At 43.7% G+C, this 21,990-nt stretch overlaps 1 protein-coding gene across 7 annotated transcripts in view; it reads left to right on the forward strand.

The window, feature by feature from the left end:
• Positions 1 to 21,990, forward strand: part of srpk2 (SRSF protein kinase 2) — a 366,377-nt gene that overhangs the window by 232,588 nt on the left and 111,799 nt on the right. For all 7 annotated transcript variants that reach the window (XM_072471289.1, XM_072471294.1, XM_072471293.1 and 4 more), the window contains one exon: positions 18,799 to 18,907. In XM_072471289.1, coding sequence (XP_072327390.1) covers positions 18,799 to 18,907 — 109 coding nt within the window. The remainder of the gene's footprint in view (positions 1 to 18,798; positions 18,908 to 21,990) is intronic.

Genomic DNA, 21,990 nt, shown 5'->3' on the forward strand with positions numbered 1-21,990 from the left:
GCATATCTTTGGGGTACCCGCCCAAATACGACAACAGGAAATTATGACCTATTATCACAATAAAAGATCCAAATGCACTTTGATATTCGCAATTTGATAAGATTAAGGACACATCTTAAACCAGAAGTTACACTAGGTACAGGGCTAAGTGAGGCTCTATTCAAGTGGTGCTCAATATTTCTTGGACACAAATTATAGACTTTTGAGGTTACTGAGAGACATGCTGATTCAAGTCCTTTGTATGTGGTCCTCTCTTTACTTGAAATGTAAATTTTTGGAGGAATTGATAGGGAAGCAACACAGACGGGGAACATTTTTATCTCCCCAGTACCCGCAACTTCAAAGACTCAATTCATTCCAAACCCTGGCCCAGTGCTACCAGATCCTATTTCATCTTGTCCCTCACCCCTTCCCGAGTTCTGATGAACTTGTCCAATAACACCAACATTCCAGTGATTAGGAAGGCAAATGAAATGTTGGCAGAGGAAATGAGTATAGAAGTAGGAGATTTTGCTCCAGCTGGACAGAGCTTTAATGAGACTGCATCTGAAATGCAATGTTTAGTTTTGGTCTCCTGACATAGGAAAAGATATAATTGCATTAAAATTATTCATTGAAAGTTCACTCAATTGATTCTTAGAATGAAGGATTATTTTATGAGGAAACATTGAGAGGGTTGGACCTACAACATCAGAGTTTGCTGCATGAAGTGAAATTATTGAAACATATTCTGAGGGAACTTGGATAGGGTGGATGCTGAGAGGATTCTTCCCCTTGTTGGGTAGTCTAGAACAAGGGGACACAGTTTAAAAATTAGTGGTCTTCTATTTAAGACTGAGATGGCGAGAATTTCTTTCTCTGAGGGTCATTAGTCTGGAATTCTTATCCGCAGAGAATAGCAGAGTCTACATCATTAAACATAGTGGGGTGGAGACCACAATCCGATCAGGCATGGTCTTATTGAATGGTTGAGCAGGCTCAAAGGGCTGAATGGCCTACTCCTAACCCTTGTGTTCTTGTATAAATCTTTTAGTATGCAATATATTATTTTTGCTACTGAGGGGATGCTGTGGGTGAACAAGCCTGTCACTATGTTCCAGATGTCTAATTGCGTTAAGTAAATATAGTCTGAGCTAAACCTGAATTTGTATTTGCTACACAGTGAGGAAAGTTTACAGATTGAAATGTGTTCTTAAATTTCCTGCTTCAGGTCAAGAGAAAAAATAATAAAGTTGCTGCTTTTCTATCTTCTAAAGCTTTGAAGTGTGAGTGTGCTTTCAATAAAGTATGCAAATTGAAACAATGACAATGGAGTCGATGTGGGAAATTAAACTTTTCTCAAAACCCTTTGTGCTTCTCTCCTGCTGTGTAATCATTTTTGCATACCTTATTTATCTTGCTGTTAATTTTCCATTTTTTCACATCTCATTTTTCTCTGGATGATTGTCTTTCACTTTTCTCACTATGGCATCTCAATCTCCATGTTCAGCACTTTTCTTTGGCCTGGACTCAACTTGAGGACTCGGAATAGAGTCATAGATGCTTAGAGCATGGAAACAGGCTCTTCGGCCAGCTTGTCTATACCGCCCAGTTTCTATCACTAAGTTAGTCCCACTTGCCCGCATTTGGCCCATATCCCTCTGTACTCACCCTGCCCATGTAACTGTCTAAATTTTTTTAAAGGAAAAAATTGTACCGGCCTCTACCACTGCCTCTGACAGCTCGTTCCAGATGCTCACCACCCTTTGTGTGAAAAAATTTCCCCTCTGGTCTCTTTTGTATCTCTCCCCTCTCAGCTTAAACTTATGCCCTCTGCACAGTGGCACAGTGGGTTAGCCCTGTTGCGTCATGGCGCCGAGGTCCCAGGTCCGATCCCGGCTCTGGGTCACTGTCCGTGTGGAGTTTGCACATTCTTCCCATGTTTCCGTGGTTTCGCCCCCACAACCCAAAGATGTGCAATCTAGGTGGATTGGCCATATTAAATTGCCCCTTAATTGAAAAAAATGAATTGGGTACTCTAAATTCATGAAAAGAAAAAAACCCAACATCCTTCTTATAATAGGGTGACCAGAACTGAACACAGTATTCCATGTGGGGTCTTACCAATGTCTTGTACAACTTCAACAAGACGTCCCAACTCCTGTTTTCAATATTCTGACCAATAAAACCTAGCATGCTGAATGCATTCTTCACCACCCTGTCCACCTGCGACTCCACCTTCAAGGAGCTATGAACCTGTATCCCTAGATCTCTTTGTTCTGTAACTCTCCCCAACCATTTACTGAGTAGGTCCTGCCCTGATTTGATCTACCAAAATGCATCACCTCACATTTATCCAAATTAAACTCCATCTGCCATTCATCGGCCCACTGGCCCAATTGGTCAAGATCCTGTTGCATTCTTATATAACCTTCTTCACTATCCACTATGCCACCAATCTTGCTGTCATCTGCAAACTTACTGACCATGCCTCCTACATTCTCATCCAAATCATTAAAAAATATCACAGATAACAGTGGACCCAGCACCGATCCCTGACGCACACCACTGGTCACAGGTCTCCAGTTTGAAAAATAACCCTTCACAACCACCCTTTGGCTTTGGTTGCCAAGCCAATTTTGTATCCAATTGGCTACCTCACCCTGGATTCTGTGAGATTTAACCTTTTGCAACAACCTACCATGCGGTGCCTTGCTAAAATCCATGTAGACAGCGTTGACTGCACTGCCCTCATCTACCTTCTTGGTTACCCCTTCGACAAACTCAATCAAATTTGTGAGACATGACTTTCCCCTTACAAAGCCATGCTGACTTTCCCTAATTAGCCCTTGCCTGTCTAAATGCCTGTAGATTCTGTCCCTCAGAATACCTTCTAACAATTTACCCGCTAGAATACTTTCCAATGTTGGAGGTGACAGAGAACAGTAGGAGGAAGGATTTGAGGCTTCACAATACTGAGGATGGGGATCTAGAAATAAATAACAAAAGATTAGTTGTGGAAGAAGGCCAAGTGGCAGACGGCTGAACAGCCATGGTAGGCGGCTCCAGCATCATGCTTGGCATGAACAGGCTGTGATTAACCACGATGACTCTGGATTGCTGTACTTCTATTCTTTCAGGTTATCAAATCAAGTGGAGTTGGCGGCGGCTATTTTGCAGTGGGGTTATCTTGTTTGCGGGGGTTGGGGGGTGCTAAGGCCTGGTGCATTGTGAGACCCGAGTGCGAGGCAGGCTGGAGGTCAAAGGGTGGGAGGATTTGCATTTGCCCTGGGAGCTGTTCTTTGGAGTTGGGAAGGGGGGTTCCTTTTCTCCAGCAACCTGGAGAGCTGCTGTCCTGGCACTGCCGAACCATCTAGTACCAACCCGAGGCCTCTTGTGCCTGGAGGAAGCCTCACTGCTTAACCAAAGGTCACATGTTTTTCGGCCTTGTTTTTATACACTTGAGTGAGGGGCTATTTGAGGGCCTCTAATGTCATAGTAAGGGGTTAGTGTTTTAAGAGGATTTTGCTGTGAGGAGTTTTTTCTGAGGGATTGATCATTCGTAACTGATTTATTTGGTGGAATTTAGTGCTGTGGTGTGTTGGTGGCCTTTTTGAGATTGATAGCTGTAGTGAGAGAATTTTTAGTAGGGATTTCACACAGTGGTGAGGGGCTGTTGGTTGTGGGGGAGGTTGGTACTGCTGTGGTGGGTGCCTTTTGGGGGTTTTAGTGTTATGTCGTGGCTTACTGAAATGGTTCAGTATTGAGGTGTGGGCTTTCCTGAGGGTGTTAAGTTGTTGAGATGGTGGGCTGGTGAGCGGGTTTCATAAGGTCACGAATTTTGATGGGGAGGCAATGGCATGGTAGTGCTATCACTGGACTAGTAATTAGGGCACGTGTGATGGAATTTAATACAATCAATAAATCTGTAATTGCAATGTCAGCAGGATGGTGGAAAAGCAGGCCTAGCAGCATCCATAGGGACAGAAAGCAGAGTAAACATTTTGAGTCCATATGACTCTTCAGAGCTAGAGAGAGGGAGAAATGTGTTGGATTATATACTGTATAAGAGCGGTGGAGGAGTAAAGGTCAGTGATTAATGGAAGCTAAGAGAGCTTTCAACCAAGATGTAGCAAACTTTAAGAATAAGTGACAGATGGCCCAGTGGTATAGTGGGAGGCAGGATTTTTGCATTGGGGCAAAACATGTTTGGGATATTTTTTTTTTAATTGGAGGAGAAAGGTCACAGTCTAAAGTTGTTGAACTCAGTGTTGCGTTTTGAGAGCTGTAACATTCCTTTTTTTAAAAAAAATATTTTATTCAAGGCATTTTCAAATTATTTACAAAGCACCGAATATAAGTAACCATTGTAGTCCTAATACCAAACTCCTCCATGTCCCAACCGTGTCCACTTTCCAATTATTAGAAAACTACAAAAAAAAACACTACGCAGTTTAAAAAAAAACAACCCCAAAGCCCCCAGCTGATGTTTACCATTCCTTTTGTTCTTTGTTCTTAAAGAAAGCAATGAACAATCTCCACCTCAAAAAGAACCCCTCCTTTGATTCCCCTCCCCCATGGTCAATTACATTTTTCCCAAATGAAGGAATTCCACCAAGTTACTCACCCACCCACCACCTGAGGCAGTTCCAGGTCCTGCCACCCTAACATGATCTGTCTCCGGGCTATCAGGGAGGCAAAGGCCAACATGTCAGGCCTCTCTCCCCAACTATCGCCACCTTCACCCCCAGAATCGCCAACATAGTCTGAAGACTCAAGACCTCCTCCAAAATTGGGCACGCCCAGACTATCTGGGTATAATGGGGTGGACCCCTTGAGCACACCGCATCTATCCTCTACCCCCAGAATAAAACAACTCATTTGTGACACGTCATATGCGCTCTGTGTGCCATATTAAACTGAATTGAACTGAATGAGCAGGTCAAATTTACCCTTTGCAGGGCCTAACTCACTGCCTCAAATCCCCTCCTCTTCCCACTTCCGTTTTATGTCCTCCACCAAGGACCTCTCCCTTTCCATCAATTCCCCGTATATGTCTGAGATCCTACCCTCCCCTACTTTGTCCTCAGACAGAATTGTTTTCTTTTTTCATGCAACAACGGCGGTGGCAACTTCGAAAAAGTAGCCAACTCCCTTCTCACAAAATGCCTGGCTTGCAACTATCGAAACCCATGACGAATGTGATATAAAATAGTTACTTTAGAGATATTAGTTACTGTAATGTAGAGATAGGCCAGTCTCATCCTGGTGAGTTCACAGACAAAGGATTTCAGACCGCATGGCAAAGCAAGGAGGAGGTGTGTCCAGCAAAGGAGGAGAAAAGGATGCTGGGTAATAGGGGGCCAGAGGAAGGGATTGGAAGTGAGCAAATTAGAATGTATGGCCAGGTCAGGAGGGGTATAGGATGACCTATGGGAATCGTGTATGTGAAACTTGATGCCATTTGAATGTATTTGCAGAAATCCCTTTGTCTCTTTGTTCATTCGTTTCCCGGGGTGTAGGAGACTAGCTGTGTCCTGTGCCTCTGTGAAATGAATCAGGCTTGCAAGTCAAATAAAATAACTAATGCTGTACCTGCAAATCTATCTCGACTTTTATTGAGGCCAGACTGACGGGTAAAGAAATTTGGAATTTGTCACCCATGTGTTGTGGAATTCATAATAAAGACAATTCCTCGAGGTTCGATTTAAGGAAATGTATTTACACAGATACATTTGCGGAAAGAGAGTGTTCTAGCTGCAAAGCCAGTGCACTGCACTCTGAGATGCGATTGAAGAATACATATCTTTATAGTCTGAAATAACAGCTTGAAGTAAACAGGCATGTTTATGTTAAATAGACCCTGGAAAGTGCGCAAGATGAAATACGTAGTACGTATGTTCTTACCCTTGGCTAAAAACAACTCGAGTACATATTTTGTTATCTTTCGGAGGACAATGTGTTATCATAATAAGGCCGAGACCAGAATATTAAGCGGTATTTCATTTATGTTACCTGACCTACTTATTTTCGCTAAAAAACAGTGTTGAACTATAGTCAAGCATTTCCCAGCTTGCTTCTAAGTTGGTTTATATTAATTTCCCTTCCACAATTCCCTCCTTGTTGATCTTTTGATCAATACCTTTTAGTAAATTATCGTGTCCTCCGTAGAGAAGGGTGGTTCATAATGTAAGGAGAATGGACGTATGACAGTTCCCTGCGTGTTATGAGCCTGGTGGCAAGGTGGCTAGGGCTGTTCCCGTGTTCGAACAATAAAAATATCTTGCGCAACATTAAAACAGTAACCATACGACAATCAAGATTACAATGGCGATTATAATCCAGAACACAATCCTCTGTCCTGACGATCCTACCATCCAAAGCCAAAGTCCCATCCCTCATTTTCGTGTAATCCTGTTACCTCTCTACGAATGTGATCCACCAGGTTATCAATTTTTCTGAGTTATCAGGGATGTATGTGCAACGGTCAAGTACCTTCTTTTTCAGCTAACGAGAAATCAAGAGCCATTCTATTCTGCAGGGCAGCTGCTCTTACAGCAACCATCTCAGTTTCTATCTGGTTAACAGCTTCTGCAGTGTCATTACCTACCTGCTCTAGGATGTCTCGTAGTTCGCGTAGTTCGTATGTATTAGTGGCTATTCCTAATGGTGGTATCATTATTCCCAGCATTTGTGCCCATGTCATAACACTTCGTGTCGTCCTGTGATGGGGTTGGTCCTGCAGTTGCTGGACGTGATGTACATAAGAGACTACATATCCCAAATAGCAGGAGACTTCCCAATTTTCTGGTAACCACAGGTACGCCTTACGTCCACAGATAAAATACGTGCCGTTATATGCGATCAGGTTTCCTTTACTATCAGTCATCATTAGTCTAATCGGATCCCCTTCCCAGGAGCCTCCACTAGTTTGATTTTCAACTCCTGACCAATCAAAGATGAATAGTCCTTTAGCTGTAAGGTGGAACATAGGGGGTTGCCAATTCAAGGTCTGATCACACTGACTCATGCCTACTGAGTGGGTCCCATATGTTTTATGATTCTTAAAGCATATACTTCCTTTTGGGACTCCAGTATAATTGGGAAGGATCACCCAGGGCGGTTGATGTGTTACATTAAACCTAGGCCTCCACCATTCCTCAAACCTATTCATATCATATCCAGCTTAATCTCCAATCTAACATATTCTGTGTATCTTCACCACGTCCTGTACTATTTTGTCTTAGAGCCCATTCTGCTATTTCTTTACTGGTGAATGGGATGAGAAGCACAGGGAAGCCCTCCCCCGAGCATCTGGGAATTTGTGTACAAACCCAACAACTGAATTTATTTACCCTCTCTGCGTATGAGTGAGACATGTATATTAAGGTGTTAGTATGCAATTTACCCTCTACGTGATGTTGGATTAATATGATAATAGAAAACATCAAAGCCGTCATTCTCTCCAGGTCAGCGTTTCGCTAGTACTCTCAAAGTTCCGTATGATGTAGTTTACACGAGTTGCGTGGATCCCATCTGGCTTTTCTTTTACTTTAACGGCTGTTCGGGTTGTTAGCAGCACTTGGTAGGGTCCATTCCACATAGGAGAAAAATAATCTTTGTTTAGTGCTTTCACATATACTTGATCTCCAGGTTTAAAGGGTGTGTATTTCCCTCTTTTGGATGCATCTGAGCCTGTTGCACCTTTTCATGTTTTTTTTCCCAGCGGCTTCACACATGTCCTGGGCATATTTTAGTGATGCCTCACCTGCCCATATTAAGGCTACTGCCGCTGGAGTCATTGGGGGTTTAGTTCATGTTGTCATGGGACGTTCCATTAATATCTCATACGAGGTTAAACCTGTATTACGACTTCTCTGATTTCTCACGGCATACATTACTCTGGGTATGGCATCCGGCCATAGCAGCCCATTTTGTTGACACACTTTTGTAACTGCAGTTTTAATTATTCCATTCGCCCTTTCCACCATTCCTGAGGATTGTGGCTGATATGGTCTTTGCAATTTCCAATCAAATCCCATGGCTTCTGTTAGGGCTTTGGTCAATTTGCTAGTGAAATGAGTTCCCCTGTCACTGTTAATACCCATTGGTATCCCAATCCTAGGATATTCGTCCTTCAACACTTCAGTTGTCTGATTTTCCACTGGCTTATCAACGACAGTAGGCATCACTCCCACCTGCGATCCCGTTATATCATTACCCAAGATAAAACTGTATTCCTGGACAAGATAATTTCTCTATTACTCCTGCTACCACTTCACCACTCTTCACCTGACTTTCCAACCTTACCTTATATAATGGAACACTACTCCTCTCACCCTGAATTCCACATATTACCACCTTTTCTGGCAACATTCTTCCCAGACTACATAACTCCTCATCTCTTACCATCAAAGATTGACTAGCTCCCGTATCTCTTAAAATTGTGACTTCTTTACCTGCTCCTCCTGATACACATGAGTAAACTTTACCCACACAAGTAAATTCTTCAAAGAGATCTGGCACCTTCTTATGAATCACCTCTTGATCAGGCTGTACAATCTTTTGCACCTCCTTCGCTTCACTTGGGCTTTCCTTTACCACTTTAACAAACCCCACTGTCTTATCCTGTTTTACCACATCAGCCTTCCCAGTGCTTTTCTTCAACCACCAACACTGTGACTTTACATGGCCTAGTTTATTACAATGAAAACATTTGAAATGTTTCATTTCTTTTCTACCCTTCTGGATTTCTTTTTTAATCTGAGGTACACTCTCTTTATTGTCTCCCATCAGATCACCTTTACCTTTACCACTTGAGTATTTCTCATGTCCCCAGTTTCTATCCCTCACAGGCTGAAACTGATGTCGGAAACCAAACTTTGATTTATGAACTAATTCATAATCATCTGCCATTTCTGCTGCTAATCTCGCAGTTTTAACCCTCTGTTCTTCCACACGAGTTCTCACTACATCAGTCATTGAATTTTTAAACTCCTCCAAAAGTATAATTTCTCTGAGAGCTTCATACGTTTGGTCTATTTTCAAAGCCCTTATCCACCTACCAAAATTGTCTTGATAGCAACCTGCTTTTAGCCAAAAGCGATGCTCCTGTAGGGAGGCTTGCTCCTGTGCCTGTTTTAACTTTGTTTCTGTTATGGTGGATGGAAGTTCACCTGCAGCCGCTTGCAGTTGAGGCTGCTGTTTGAGAGCCAATTCCTTTGCTATTTTATCAGCAAATCTATTGTCACATGAGACTTCATCGTCTGCGGTAGTATGCACTTCACACTTTAAAAGGGCCATCTTGCTGGGCAGCTGAACAGCATCTCGTAAATTTAAACCCAATTTAGCATGTTTAATAGGTTGGCCGGAGGAAGTTATGAATCCTCTGTTTTTCCATAATTGGGCCATAATCATGTACTACCCCAAAGGCGGATGGGGAATCAGTATAAATATTGACTGTTTTATTTTTAGCTATAATACATGCTTTAGTAAGGGCAAACTATTCGGCCGCTTGAGCAGACGTTCCTGAAGGCAGAGCAAAAGCTTCCACTATCTTGAATGGAGTTACTATTGCATAGCCGGCCAGGAGTGTCATATCATTTGGTCGGTTTGCTGACCCATTGGTGAAAAAGATGATGTCTGCATTTTCTAGTGGATGACTCAATAAATCAGGTCGAAGGGTTGTGGTGGCTTCAACCAATTGTAAACAGTCATGATAATACATATGTTCTGCTTCCGAGGGCGTGGGCAAGAGTGTTGCAGGGTTGACAGCTGCCGCGCTCGCTTGTAGGTAAAGTTGGTTTTCGAGAGATTACTTTGTTCCCAGTGTGATTAGCCGTAGTAAAATGCTACGTTGCGAATGAATTAAGCAGCAGCAACACTGATTTTTTTCTACTATGGACGCTGTGGCCACTACTGCTCTTAAGCAATTTGGCATACCCTTTACCACAGCACATAGGGACACCGAGTAATAGGCAAGGGGTCTTTTCCTTCCTCAATGCTCTTGCACCAGGACCCCTGTTGCAAATCCCCCTGCTTCATTCACATAAAGAGTAAAGGGCTTGCTGAAATTAGGATGTCCCAAGGCAGGGGCGCTAATCATGGCTTGTTTCAAATTACGAAATGCTTGCTCCCTCTGGGATCCAGGTAACGGCTGAAGGGACGTCTTGTAGGGTAGCCTTGCGCAGTACTGCGTCCATCTCTCTATAGTCCGGTATTCACTGCCTGCAATAGCCCACCATGACGAGGAAGGTAAGGGTCTCCTTTTCCGTGCGCGGAGTTGGAACCCTTGCTACATCCTGTACGCTTTCAGACTCAAGCCTCCGATGTCCTTGCTGCAGCTGAAATCCCAAATACTGAACTGTCTACTGACAGAATTGCAGTTTGTCCATTGAGACCCTATGCCCTCTTTCTGCCAGATGTGATAATAACAAAAGGGTATTCTGTTGACAAACTAGCCCTCCCTCTGAGGCTATCAATAAATCGTCATCATATTGAGGGAATGTTGAGCCTGCAGACAACTGGCACTCGTCCAAGTCTCTTTTAATACTGTTAACTCCGATATGTAATGGCAAATAGATATTGACATTCTGGGTGCAATGGTATGGAGAAAAAGGCTGAGAAAGTATCCGTTGTTGGTAGTATAGAAGACAAAATGACATTTGTGCCCGGCACCAATGGAGCAATAGTGATAACAGTTTTATTTATGGTTCTGAGATCTCGTCCAAACCACCACTCGTTGGGTCTTCCTATCTTTGGAATGGGGAGTATAGGGGGGTTACAGGGGCTTTGTGTTCTCTTCAGCACCCCTTGCTGTAATAGTGCATTGATCACTCCCTCTATCTTATGGTGCATCTTGGCCAGCTTTAAAGGATGGGATTGCAGTCCCACCCGGCATAAATGGGGGCTGGGTTCCCAGTAATAACTTCTGAGCTCAGAAGTTATTACATTTTGCAGCTGGTGAGCTCGTATTTGAGACAGTTCTATAAACATTCCATTATGAATGCAATGTATTACCGCTCCTAATTTGCAGAGTGTCTGTCTGCCTAAAAGGGTCAGGTGTCGCTAGTTGCGGTACATCCTTCCTGGGGGTTAAATGCTTCTTGGCCCCTTGCATGATAGCCTCTTTCCCTCTATTTGCTAACCAGTGTTCGAGGGACTCATTTCCTTCATTCAAATGATTATTATTATTGAGAACCCAGCCCCACTTATGCCAGGTGGGACTGCAATCCCATCCTTTAAAGCTGGCCAAGATGCACCATAAGAGTATTTTAGAAGCAGCAAAACATCCCCTGGGAGGGTGCTATAAATAGCACACATTTAAGTCAATTTCCAATGATTTATTTTATAGGCATTAGCAATTCTTAGAGACGTATATTTATCTTTGTCAATTCAGAAAAGGTCAACTGTCTGCTGAAATGGTTAATGTTTCCTGCAGCCCGAGGGGCGGAGAACTTGGAATGATGCCATTTACGTCTTTTCACAATCTAAAAACGTATTCATATTCAATTACTTTTATTCGTAAAGGCACTTTCTTTTAAACTGATATTAATTTGCATATGTTTCATTTCATTAGAGAAATCTCAACAAAATTCACTTGTTATAATCTCTGACTCACAATGACAGACGCTAAAAATTAAAAAATACAACCCACTTAGCACTTCATGCTTTGACTAAAATTAATTGGTTAAACAAAACACACAGATTCTCACAGCTCACAAATATCACAGTTAACCGGTAGCCTTATCTCACGGCTACAGACAAATCTGAATTCCCTTTTTCTACAGGAATCCATCTGTTAAGCTTTTACCTTAATCTTCTATTTACTCTTGCTCCCCTGTTTTTTTTTCGAGAGGGGGTCAGCTTCATTAGATTCCTATGCGGGACATATAGGTTTTCCTACCTCATTCCGTTGCTTTACGATCGTTTCTTTTCATTTTCTTACTCATTTTGACTCCCTTATATGTCCTCTTTAAGGAGTTCACCTTCTTTCTCGCTCCGGATGTCTTTACCGAAGCTTCGGGGCGACCTGTGAGGGGGCGTCGAGTTTATTGCTCATCGTTCCTTCTGCAAAATACTTTAGAACATATATATAACAATAACAACGACTGCGGAAATCATTTACAAATACTACAGGGAGCGCACATCGGTGTTTATCCTTTCACAAACTTCGATGTCTTTTAAAAAAAACATTTTAGTCTCTAAAGCGCCTTTTTTCTTCCCATGCAGCTTTCATTAATTTATTAATTAAGATAACTCTCCCAGCATGAGTCACTGGCCAGTAATTAAGACTGCCGGGCAGCAGACCCCCCTTTCCCCTGGGGTCACGCTATGGCTCTCCCTTTCAGCTGAGAGAGTCCTGTTTAGAGAATCGTTTCGGGGTTCACATCCCGTTAAATTAGGGAAACTGCAACGACTATGCCAATTTGTTGTGGAAATCATAATAAAGACAAATTCCTCGAGGTTCGATTTAAGGAAATTTATTTACACAAATACATTTGCGGAGAGAGAGTGTTCCAGCTGCAAAGCCAGTGCACTGCACTCTGAGATTCGATTGTAGAATGCATATCTTTATAGTCTGTGTTTATATTAAATAGACCTTGGAAAGTCCTCAAGATGAAATACGTTGTACGCACGCATGTTCTTGCCCTTGGCCAAAAACAACTCGAGTACACATTTTGTTATCTTTCGGAGGACAATGTGTTATCATAATAAGGCCGAGACCAGAATATTAAGCAGTATTTCGTTTATGTTATCTGACCTACTTATTTTCGCTAAAAAACAGTGTTGAACTATGGTCAAGCATTTCCCAGCATGCTTCTAAGTTGGTTTATATTAATTTCCCTTCCACAGTATGCTTCACCCAACGTCTGTCTATGTATTTACTTTATAAAAAAAATATATATATTTTTATTAAGGTATTTGAAAGTTTTTATAATGATAACAATAACAATGACATAAACATGGTATAATAAACATTTCCACCCCATCCCAATCTTCACACACCCCAACCATACAACAATCCAGCCCCCCCCCCCCCCCCCCCCCCCCCCACTTGGAGTACTGCATCTGCTGACATTTTAATTTTCCCCGAGAAAGTCGACGAACGGCTGCCACCTCGGGGAGAGCCCTAACATTGACCCTCTTAAGGCAAACTTTACCTTCTCGAGACTGAGAAACCCAGCCATGTCACTAATCCAGGTCTCTACACTCGGGGGCTTCGAGTCCCTCCACATTAACAAGATCCATCTCCAGGCTACCAGGGAGGCAAAGGCCAAGACGTCGGCCTCTTTCGCTCCCTGAACCCCCGGCTCTTCCGACACTCCAAAGATCGCTACCTCCGGACTCGGCAGCGCCCGTGTTTTTAGTACCATGGACATTGCCTTAGCAAAACCCTACCAAATCATTCTAAGCTTCGGGCATGCCCAAAACATGTGGACATGATTTGCTGGGCTTCCCGTGCACCTCGCACACCTGTCCTCTACCCCGAAAAACTTGCTCATCCTAGCCACTGTCATGTGTGCCCGGTGGACTACCGTAAATTGTATCAGGCTAAGCCTGACACATGATGAGGATGTATTAACCCTGCTTAGGGCATCCGCCCACAGACCCGTCTCTATCGCTCCTCCTAGCTTGTCCTCCCACTTGCCCTTAAGCTCCTCCACTGGAGTTTCATCCGCCTCCGAGAGCTCCTGACAAATATCCGATACCTTCCCCTCTCCCACCCAGGTATTGGAGACTACTCTATCCTGTATCCCCTGTGGCAGCAGCAGCAGAAAGGCCGGAACCTGCATCTTCAGGAAGTCTTGCACCTGCAAATACCTTAACCCATTCCCTGCTGGCAAATCAAATTTATCCTCCAAGGCTTTCAAGCTGGGGAAGCTTCCGTCTATAAATAGATCCCCCATTCTTCTAATTCCTGCCCATTGCCATCTCCGGAACACACCATCCAGCCTACCCGGTACAAACCGATCATTATTATAAATCGGGGTCCAAAGCGATGCTCCCTCCACTCTCTTATATCTCCTCCATTGCCCCCAGATTCTCAGAGCCGCCACCACCACCGGACTTATGGAGTATCGGGCCGGTGAGAACGGAAGAGGTGCCGTTATCAGTGCTCCCAAACATGTGTCTTTGCATGACGCCGCCTCCATCCGCTCCCACACCGACCCACCATCGGGTTGCTGGAGTGCCAACCCATCATCCCCCCGACTGCACTCCAGCAACACTTTTCTTCACTCACGGGGTTTTACCCGCCCACACAAAGCCCGAAATAACCTCATTCACCCACTTGAAAAGGCCTCGGGGATGAAGATGGCACTGAAAGACAAACAGAAATCTGGAGAGGACAGTCATTTTCTTTTTTTTAATTAAAAAAAAAATGTTTTTATTCTCCATTTTCACATTTTCCTTAAAAAGTTACACTCCACCAACAGGCAACAAACGGTAACAAATACAAAGTCAATACTCTTGACATCAACAACGATCCCATCCTCCCACCACCCCACCCAACTGTCAATATATGCCTCAAATAAAACAAACCCTGCCACGGTGGGAAAAAAAACAAAAGCGAAAAAGAAAAAGGAGTCTGGAATCGCCCATGGCCACCATTAACCGATAGAGTCCCCCCCCCCACGACAACACTCAATGCCATCCAACCTCCAAAAGAGTACCGTAAATGACACCCAAGCGCTGTAAACCCCTCCTCCCCCTCCACTTCCTCTTGTAAAACCCCTCCCCCCAACCTCGGTTCCTTCCCCCCAACTTTCCACCCCGGCTAGACCACTCGGACCCTGTTCTGCCAGGCTCCGATGGCTGCAGCCCCTCCCCCCACCTCACTCCTGTTCACTGGCCGGCTTAAACCGGCCAGCGTGGAGGCCCCCGCCCGGGTCCCTTTCCCCCTTGCCCGGCCCCCAGGAAAAACCCAGAAGTCCCCTTTTAGCACACAAACCCCGCATATCCACCTACCCCCCAAAGAGCCCTCATTTCGACTGAAAGTCCCATTTCTTCCCTTGTCCAAATACACACAACGTTGGCTCCTATAGCCCATACACCAGCACACAGTGAAACAAAAAAGAAAAAAAAAATACAGTCATGAGGCTACATTGGTACATGACCATTTCTCAATTCTGCCACAGTCCTTCTGCCTTCACAAACTCCTCGGCTGCTTCTGCTGTCCCGAAATAAAAGTACTTGAACTTGTAGATCACCCTCAGCTTCGTTGGATATACAATGCTGCACTGCACCCTGCTAACGTACAGTGCCCTCTTCACCCGGTTGAAGGCAGCCCGCCTCCTTGCCAGCTCCATCGTAAAGTCCTGGTATATGCATATACAAGCTCCAGCCCACTGCACCTTCTGCTTAGCCCAGCACAGGACCTTCTCCTTTACACTGTACCTACGGAAGCACAGAGTCACTACTCTTGGCGGCTCACTTGCCTTTGGTACAGGCCTCCACGACCGATGTGCCCGATCCAGCTCATATCGGGAGGGATCCTCCCCCTCCCCCAATAGTTTCGCCAACATCGCGGCAAAATACTCAGTCGACCTCGGTCCTTCAACTTCTTCAGGCAGCCCCACAATCCTCAAATTCTGTCGCCTGGATCTGTTTTCCAGGTCTTCCATTTTGCCTCTCCATCACCTTCCGCATCTCATTCCCCATCGAGGTAAGTTGACCACTGTGCTGCAGTACTGTCTCTTCCACTTCCTTCAGCGCCTCCCCTTGCTCCCGCACCTCCACCACTGCGCTCGCCATCGCCGTCCTCCCCGGGGTAATCGCCTCCTCCACCAGCACTTTCAAAACCTACATCTCCTTCCTCATTGCCTCCATATGTTTCGTAAACTGCCTTTCAAATTCCATGGCCATCACCTTAGTTATTTCTTCAGCCGTAAGCAATGCGGCCTCCCCTAGCGCTCCAGCCTCCATTTTCTTTACTGACCCCGCGGTGACCTTTTCACTCCCCGACGGACTTTCAGCTGCTTTTCCCACGGCCGTTTTTTTGCCGGTCTTTGACATTTCCCGTCTTTGTGCTGTCTCCCGACTTTCACTGCCTTCGCTGGCCCTAAGACCGGGCGTTAACCCCGACAATGCCGTTCCCGAATGGGAGCCCTCCAACGCGCAGCTGCCTCCCGCCTGCCGTCACCGGAAGTCCCACAGAGAGGGAATCCTTTTGGCAGTGTTCGATTCACCAATCTGCCCCAAAAAGTCTGTGGAAACTCCTGAAAAAGGTCTGAGAGTCCGTTCCAGACGGGAGCTGCCGAATGCGCGACCTACTCCTCCATGGCCGCCACCGGAAGCCTCGTCCCCGCTTCTTCAATGGCCTTGGTGAGATCTTTTCACAGTTGTTCCCTCTGCTGCTAGAATTCACCTTTAATAAAGGCCCTCAAGTCAGCTTGAAGCCTTTAAGCTTGCCCTTCCCCCGCCTACATGCTGGAAGAGGCTTTTGTCCCTACTGCAGCTCCAGCCAAATCTTTTACTGTTTCTGCCAGGTCTGGTAACCAAGAGACAGACCATTCCTGGGGGAAAGTACCCCTCCAACATTCACCTACGTCTTTTCATCAAAATTCCATCCCGTATTGATTAAAAAAGAGCTCTTTTCTGTAACCTTGGGCAGGAGCTGCCTTGTGTGTGACAACTTACTCCATGGTCCACATCGGAAGTCGGGCAGTCATTTCCTGTCTATGTATTTACATCCCCCCCGCCCCCCCCACACAAACCAAATGAATGGGTCCCTAAAATACTCTATCCCCACCCGCTCTCACACCCTGAACGCAGAATCCTGCCCTGCCAGGTGCGCCAGTTTCCCCTCTCAATCCAAAGATGTGCGGGTTAGGTGGATTGGCCATGCAAAATTTTCCCTTAATGCCAGGGATGTGCAGGTTAGGTTAAGGGGTTATTGGGATAGGATGGGCAAGTGGGCTTGGGTGGAGTGCTCTACAGTGCAGATTTGATGGGTCGAATGACCTCCTTCTGCACTGTAGAGATTCTATATGACCAGCAAATGCTGGTTCGATAGGAGCAACCAACCAATTTCAAAATTAACTGCAGCAATTAAATAGGGCAATCAGAGCAAGGTCTCTTGGAGCAGTGGATGTAGATAGTCTCATTACCCAGTGCTCCGAGAGGCTCAAATCTGATTGGCCCATTTGATTTATTCCATCTCACTGTTGCTGGGCAGAAAAAGGGGAAGGCCTGGCCTCCGAGAGGCACCCATGAGAGAGTGGGCTCTGTGTGTGATAGAGGGATTAAGTGAGTGTGTGTGTGAGAGAGGGGGGATGATTGTGTATGCATTTAAAAGAAGGGATGAGTGAGTGTGTGTGTTTGTGTGAGGGGAGGATGAGCGTGCGTGTGTGAGAGATTGGTTATGCAGCTGGAAGGAAACAGTCTTTATAATGCCGTGGATGTGTGACTGCAAAGTTATCTTGGTGTCAAACACAATATTAAGAATCTAGTCTTACTCAGTTTACAAGACCAATCTGTTTCTCTCTATCTTTGTCTAGTGTATGGCCCTGGGGGTAATTCTAAGATTATTATCATGGAGGTCCTAGTTTTAAATCTAATATCTAATTGCAAACCCTCTACAGCAAAACAACTCAAAAGCCAAGTACAAAGATGTTGGAAATCTGAAACAAAAACAAAAATTGATGGAAATGCTCAGGCAATATCTCCGAAGAGAAACAGTCAACGTTTTGGAACAGAACAGAACGCAAACTCTCTATGTTGAGAAAATAGCAAAGTGCAGAACCAGGGAAAAGCAGCCATCCATTTGACGAGTTCCAAAAACTAATATCCCCCAAATTATTGTTGTTGCTTCTCTTCCCACATCATGTGATGCCAAAGACAGACTTTTATCTGTTCCCATAGCGAGACCACCCCGCCCCCCCCCCCCCCCCCAAAAGAACTGGTTGCCAGAGGCTTATAGCTGGAGGAGCACCACTCACATTATGCATGGCTGATCAGGAGCCTCACCTCTTCACGCCTGCCTTTGGCGTGTTGGAAAGGTTTTGCAGGTTGATACTCAATCTGTTGACCACATTATGAACGAACCTCTCTTGGTCATGAAGGCCTGTGGTGGTACTGGAACCTGGAGCCTCTTGCTCAGAAGCAGGGATGTTGCCCATAAATTAATATCATTTGTTATATACCAATTTGGTCTTGGGCTATTTTGATCTACTGAATTCATGTGAAGGTAACGCCTTCAGAAATTGTCATAATTTAATGTATAGTACAGATCGGTTGCATATTTCTTCTAAGGAAGACTTTCCTTCTGTGGAATTAATTTAATTCAAGTTGTCAACTTGTGAAAAATGCATCTTGGATTTGACCGTGGCATTCTAGAGACAAACATGTGAACTCTTGTATTTGAAAATCATTTGGTTAATCATTTTATATTTTCAAAGGCTGGTACATTGTTTTGTGAGGAAACTTGGTTTAAAACTACAGCTGTCCAGGCAAATGTGAACATAAGAAATAGCAGCATGAGTAGACTATAGAATCGCACAAGCCTGCACTGTCATTCAGTGCGATCTTGGCTGATCTCTCTCAGCTCCACTTCCCCAATTGCTTCTCATTTATATGGCCATGTGCTTCAAAGAATAAAGATGATATCAAACAACAGATAACTTGGTTTTATAAATGAATGCTACAATACTTTTGGATGGTGGTTATTGGTTTTGCTAAAATGTTCTTTTGTTTATAACCCAAGATTTTGTGTTTTCAAGTTCACAGCTGCAGTTCCATTTTGGGCTATACTCTATCTTTACTATCTATTTTAAGAAAAATAATGGCCTTACTTGTCTTTCCTTGCTTGTCTTTCAGGTGGCTACCATGCTGTGAAAATAGGGGACCTGTTTAATGCACGATATCATGTGATTAGGAAGCTAGGATGGGGGCATTTTTCTACAGTATGGCTGTGCTGGGACATTCAGTAAGTGAACATTTTTATATAAATGTTATTGATATTCATCTCATTAGATATTTTATAATAGGCAATAGTTTAATAATAGCAGTTAAACTGGACTTTCTGTCAACTTCCACAATGTGGTAGTTTCTCAACCATCAAAGTTCCCTGGCTCAGGCTTTCTTTTTCACACACCATTCCCACATATCCTCCATCTTCCCAAACTGCTTTTTTCATAAGGCCAGTGAGCACATTGTTATCATTGAAGTATTAACTTGTTTTCACTAAGCTCAAGAATGGAGTCTGCTCTGGTTAAAGCCACCCCTGGCCCAGTCCTATATAAGTGAGCATAACTCAAAATCCCCTTTCTTCCTTTTGCCTGCTCTCAACACTCATTACTTTCATTTTCTTTTACCCCATCCCTGCCATGGTTCACCACTGTTCCACTATTCCATGGTTTCACTCTTAATTGTCACAGCGTGTATTGACACCGTCTCAAACATATTTACTTCCCGTGCTTGTGTGGCCTGCAATCCCATCTTTAATCCCCTCATCACTACAAGCCATCATTGCCTGCAAGCACAGGGCAAATTTATATGTGTATACCAATGATAGCCAATTCTATTCTCTGCCATCAACACTAACTTTAGAGTTGTTGCCTATTGACATCAAATCTCAAAATACCAGACAGCATCATTTCCTGCAGAAAATCTGTACATCATACTCTGCCAGGTGTCAGCATTCGATCAGTAGTAGCACAATTGAGTCATGAGGCCATGGGTTCAAACCCTACTCCCAAAGACTTGAGCATAAAGTATTCAGTTAGGTGCTGAGGGGGTGCTGCACTTAGATGCTGTTTTTCAGATAAGCTATTAAACCAAGTTCACATCTGCTTTAGTCATTGCAAAACGCTATAGGTTTTGTTTTTAGCTAATGAGCAGGGAGCCTTCACGTGTCCGAGCTAACATTTATTCAGCAATCAGTCACACCAAAAACATTCTATCTGGTCATTGATCTGTTTGTGGGACCTTGTTCTATTCTTCAAAAGTACTTCATTAGCTGTGAGCAATTTGGGAGACCCGTTCTTGGTGTAGCTTCACTGGCTTTATTAATCCCAGGGCATCAAATTCAAGATCCATGTCTTTTTTTTCAAATTCTTTCATGGCATCATCCATATTATTTGGGACATCTCCAGCTGTGCATTCAACTGACTCTGGATAATAGTCCCATACTTCCTCTGCTCCACCAATGGAAATTGATCAATCGTCCATTATGTTCCTTCCCTTCCAAATTCACATAGAAAGGCAATTTGCCTTGATATTTAAATGAAACAAAATCTTGCGGATGCCGGAAATCTGAAATGAGCCAGAAAGTGCTGGAAATAGTCAGCAGACCTAGCAGAAGAAGAATCATATTGGACTCAAAATGTTAGCTCTATTTCTCTCTCCGCATATGCTGCCAGACCTGTTGAGTATTTCCAGCACTTCCTGTTTTATTTGCCTTGTAACCTATCTGCTTAACTTCAAATGCCACTTTAAATGCATATTCGGCCTTAATTTTGGTTTGAGTACTTTGATTTCCATTCAATGAAACCTGAAATCCCGGCCCAAATGGTGGGATGCAAGGCTAGTTTATTGGGATGCTTATATGAAATGAGTTGTAACAGTCTTAAAAATATATATTTAAATTGACAGTCTCGTGGACAAAAGGGTGACTTCCCTGGACACCCTGCTCTTCAGTTAAAAATGCTGTGGGATTTGTTTTGTATAACTAGAACAGAAATAAACTTTCTTTAAGTATAAACTCAAAAACTACAGGCCAATCAGTTTAACCTTGATGATGGAAAAGCTTTTAGAAATGATAATCCAGGCCAAAATTAACAATTACTTGGATAAGTGCAGATTAATTAAGGAAAGCCAACATGAATTTGTTAAAGGCAAATTCTGTGTAACTAACTTGATTGAATTTAGATGATGTAACACAGCATGATGTGAGTAATGTGGTTAGTATGGTGTATATGGACACTCAAAGCTTTGGACAAAATGCTACGTAACAAGTGCCAGCAATGTTGAAGCCCATGAATTAAAAAAGGGACACTGTCAGCATGGAGATGAAGTTGAATGACAGGAAATGGCAGTAACGAACAGTTGTTTTTCAGACTGGAGGAAGATTTGCATTTGATTTGCCCAGGGTTGGTACTGGGATTACAGCTTTCCTTGTTGTATATTAATGACTTACACTTGGAATATAGAGCACATTTTATAACTTACAGTGACACAAAAATGGGAAGTGTTGTCAATTGTGAGGAGGATAATAGTAGACCTCAAGATGATATAGACAAACTGATGGAGTGGACAGACATGTGGCAGATGAAATCCAGTATAGAAAGGTGTGAAGTGATAAGGTTTGGTGGGATGAATGAAGAGAGGCAATATAAACTAAAGAGTATAGTTCTCTCAGGAGCAGAGAGATCTAAGGGGTATATGGCAGAGAAGATGTATATGGACACTCAAAGCTTTGGACAAAATGCTACGTAACAAGTGCCTGCAATGTTGAAGCCCATGAATTAAAAAAGGGACACTGTCAGCATGGAGATGAAGTTGAATGACAGGAAATGGCAGTAACGGACAGTTGTTTTTCAGACTGGAGGAAGATTTGCATTTGATTTGCCCAGGGTTGGTACTGGGATTACAGCTTTCCTTGTTGTATATTAATGACTTACACTTGGAATATAGAGCACATTTTAAAACTTACAATGATACAAAAATGGGAAGTGTTGTCAATTGTGAGGAGGATAATAGTAGACCTCAAGATGATATAGACAAACTGATGGAGTGGACAGACATGTGGCAGATGAAATCCAGTGTAGAAAGGTGTGAAGTGATAAGGTTTGGTGGGATGAATGAAGAGAGGCAATATAAACTAAAGAGTATAGTTCTCTCAGGTGCAGAGAGATCTAAGGGGTATATGGCAGAGAAGATTGAGAAAATGGTTTAAAAGGTGTATGGACCCCTGGGCATAGAGTACAAAGCAAGGAAGTTATGATGAACCTTTGTGAAACAACTGGTTAAGCCTCTCCTGGAGAATTGTGTCCAATTCTGGGCACCACA

Source organism: Scyliorhinus torazame, chromosome 13 (assembly GCF_047496885.1).
Source record: "Scyliorhinus torazame isolate Kashiwa2021f chromosome 13, sScyTor2.1, whole genome shotgun sequence".
NCBI lineage: Eukaryota > Metazoa > Chordata > Chondrichthyes > Carcharhiniformes > Scyliorhinidae > Scyliorhinus > Scyliorhinus torazame.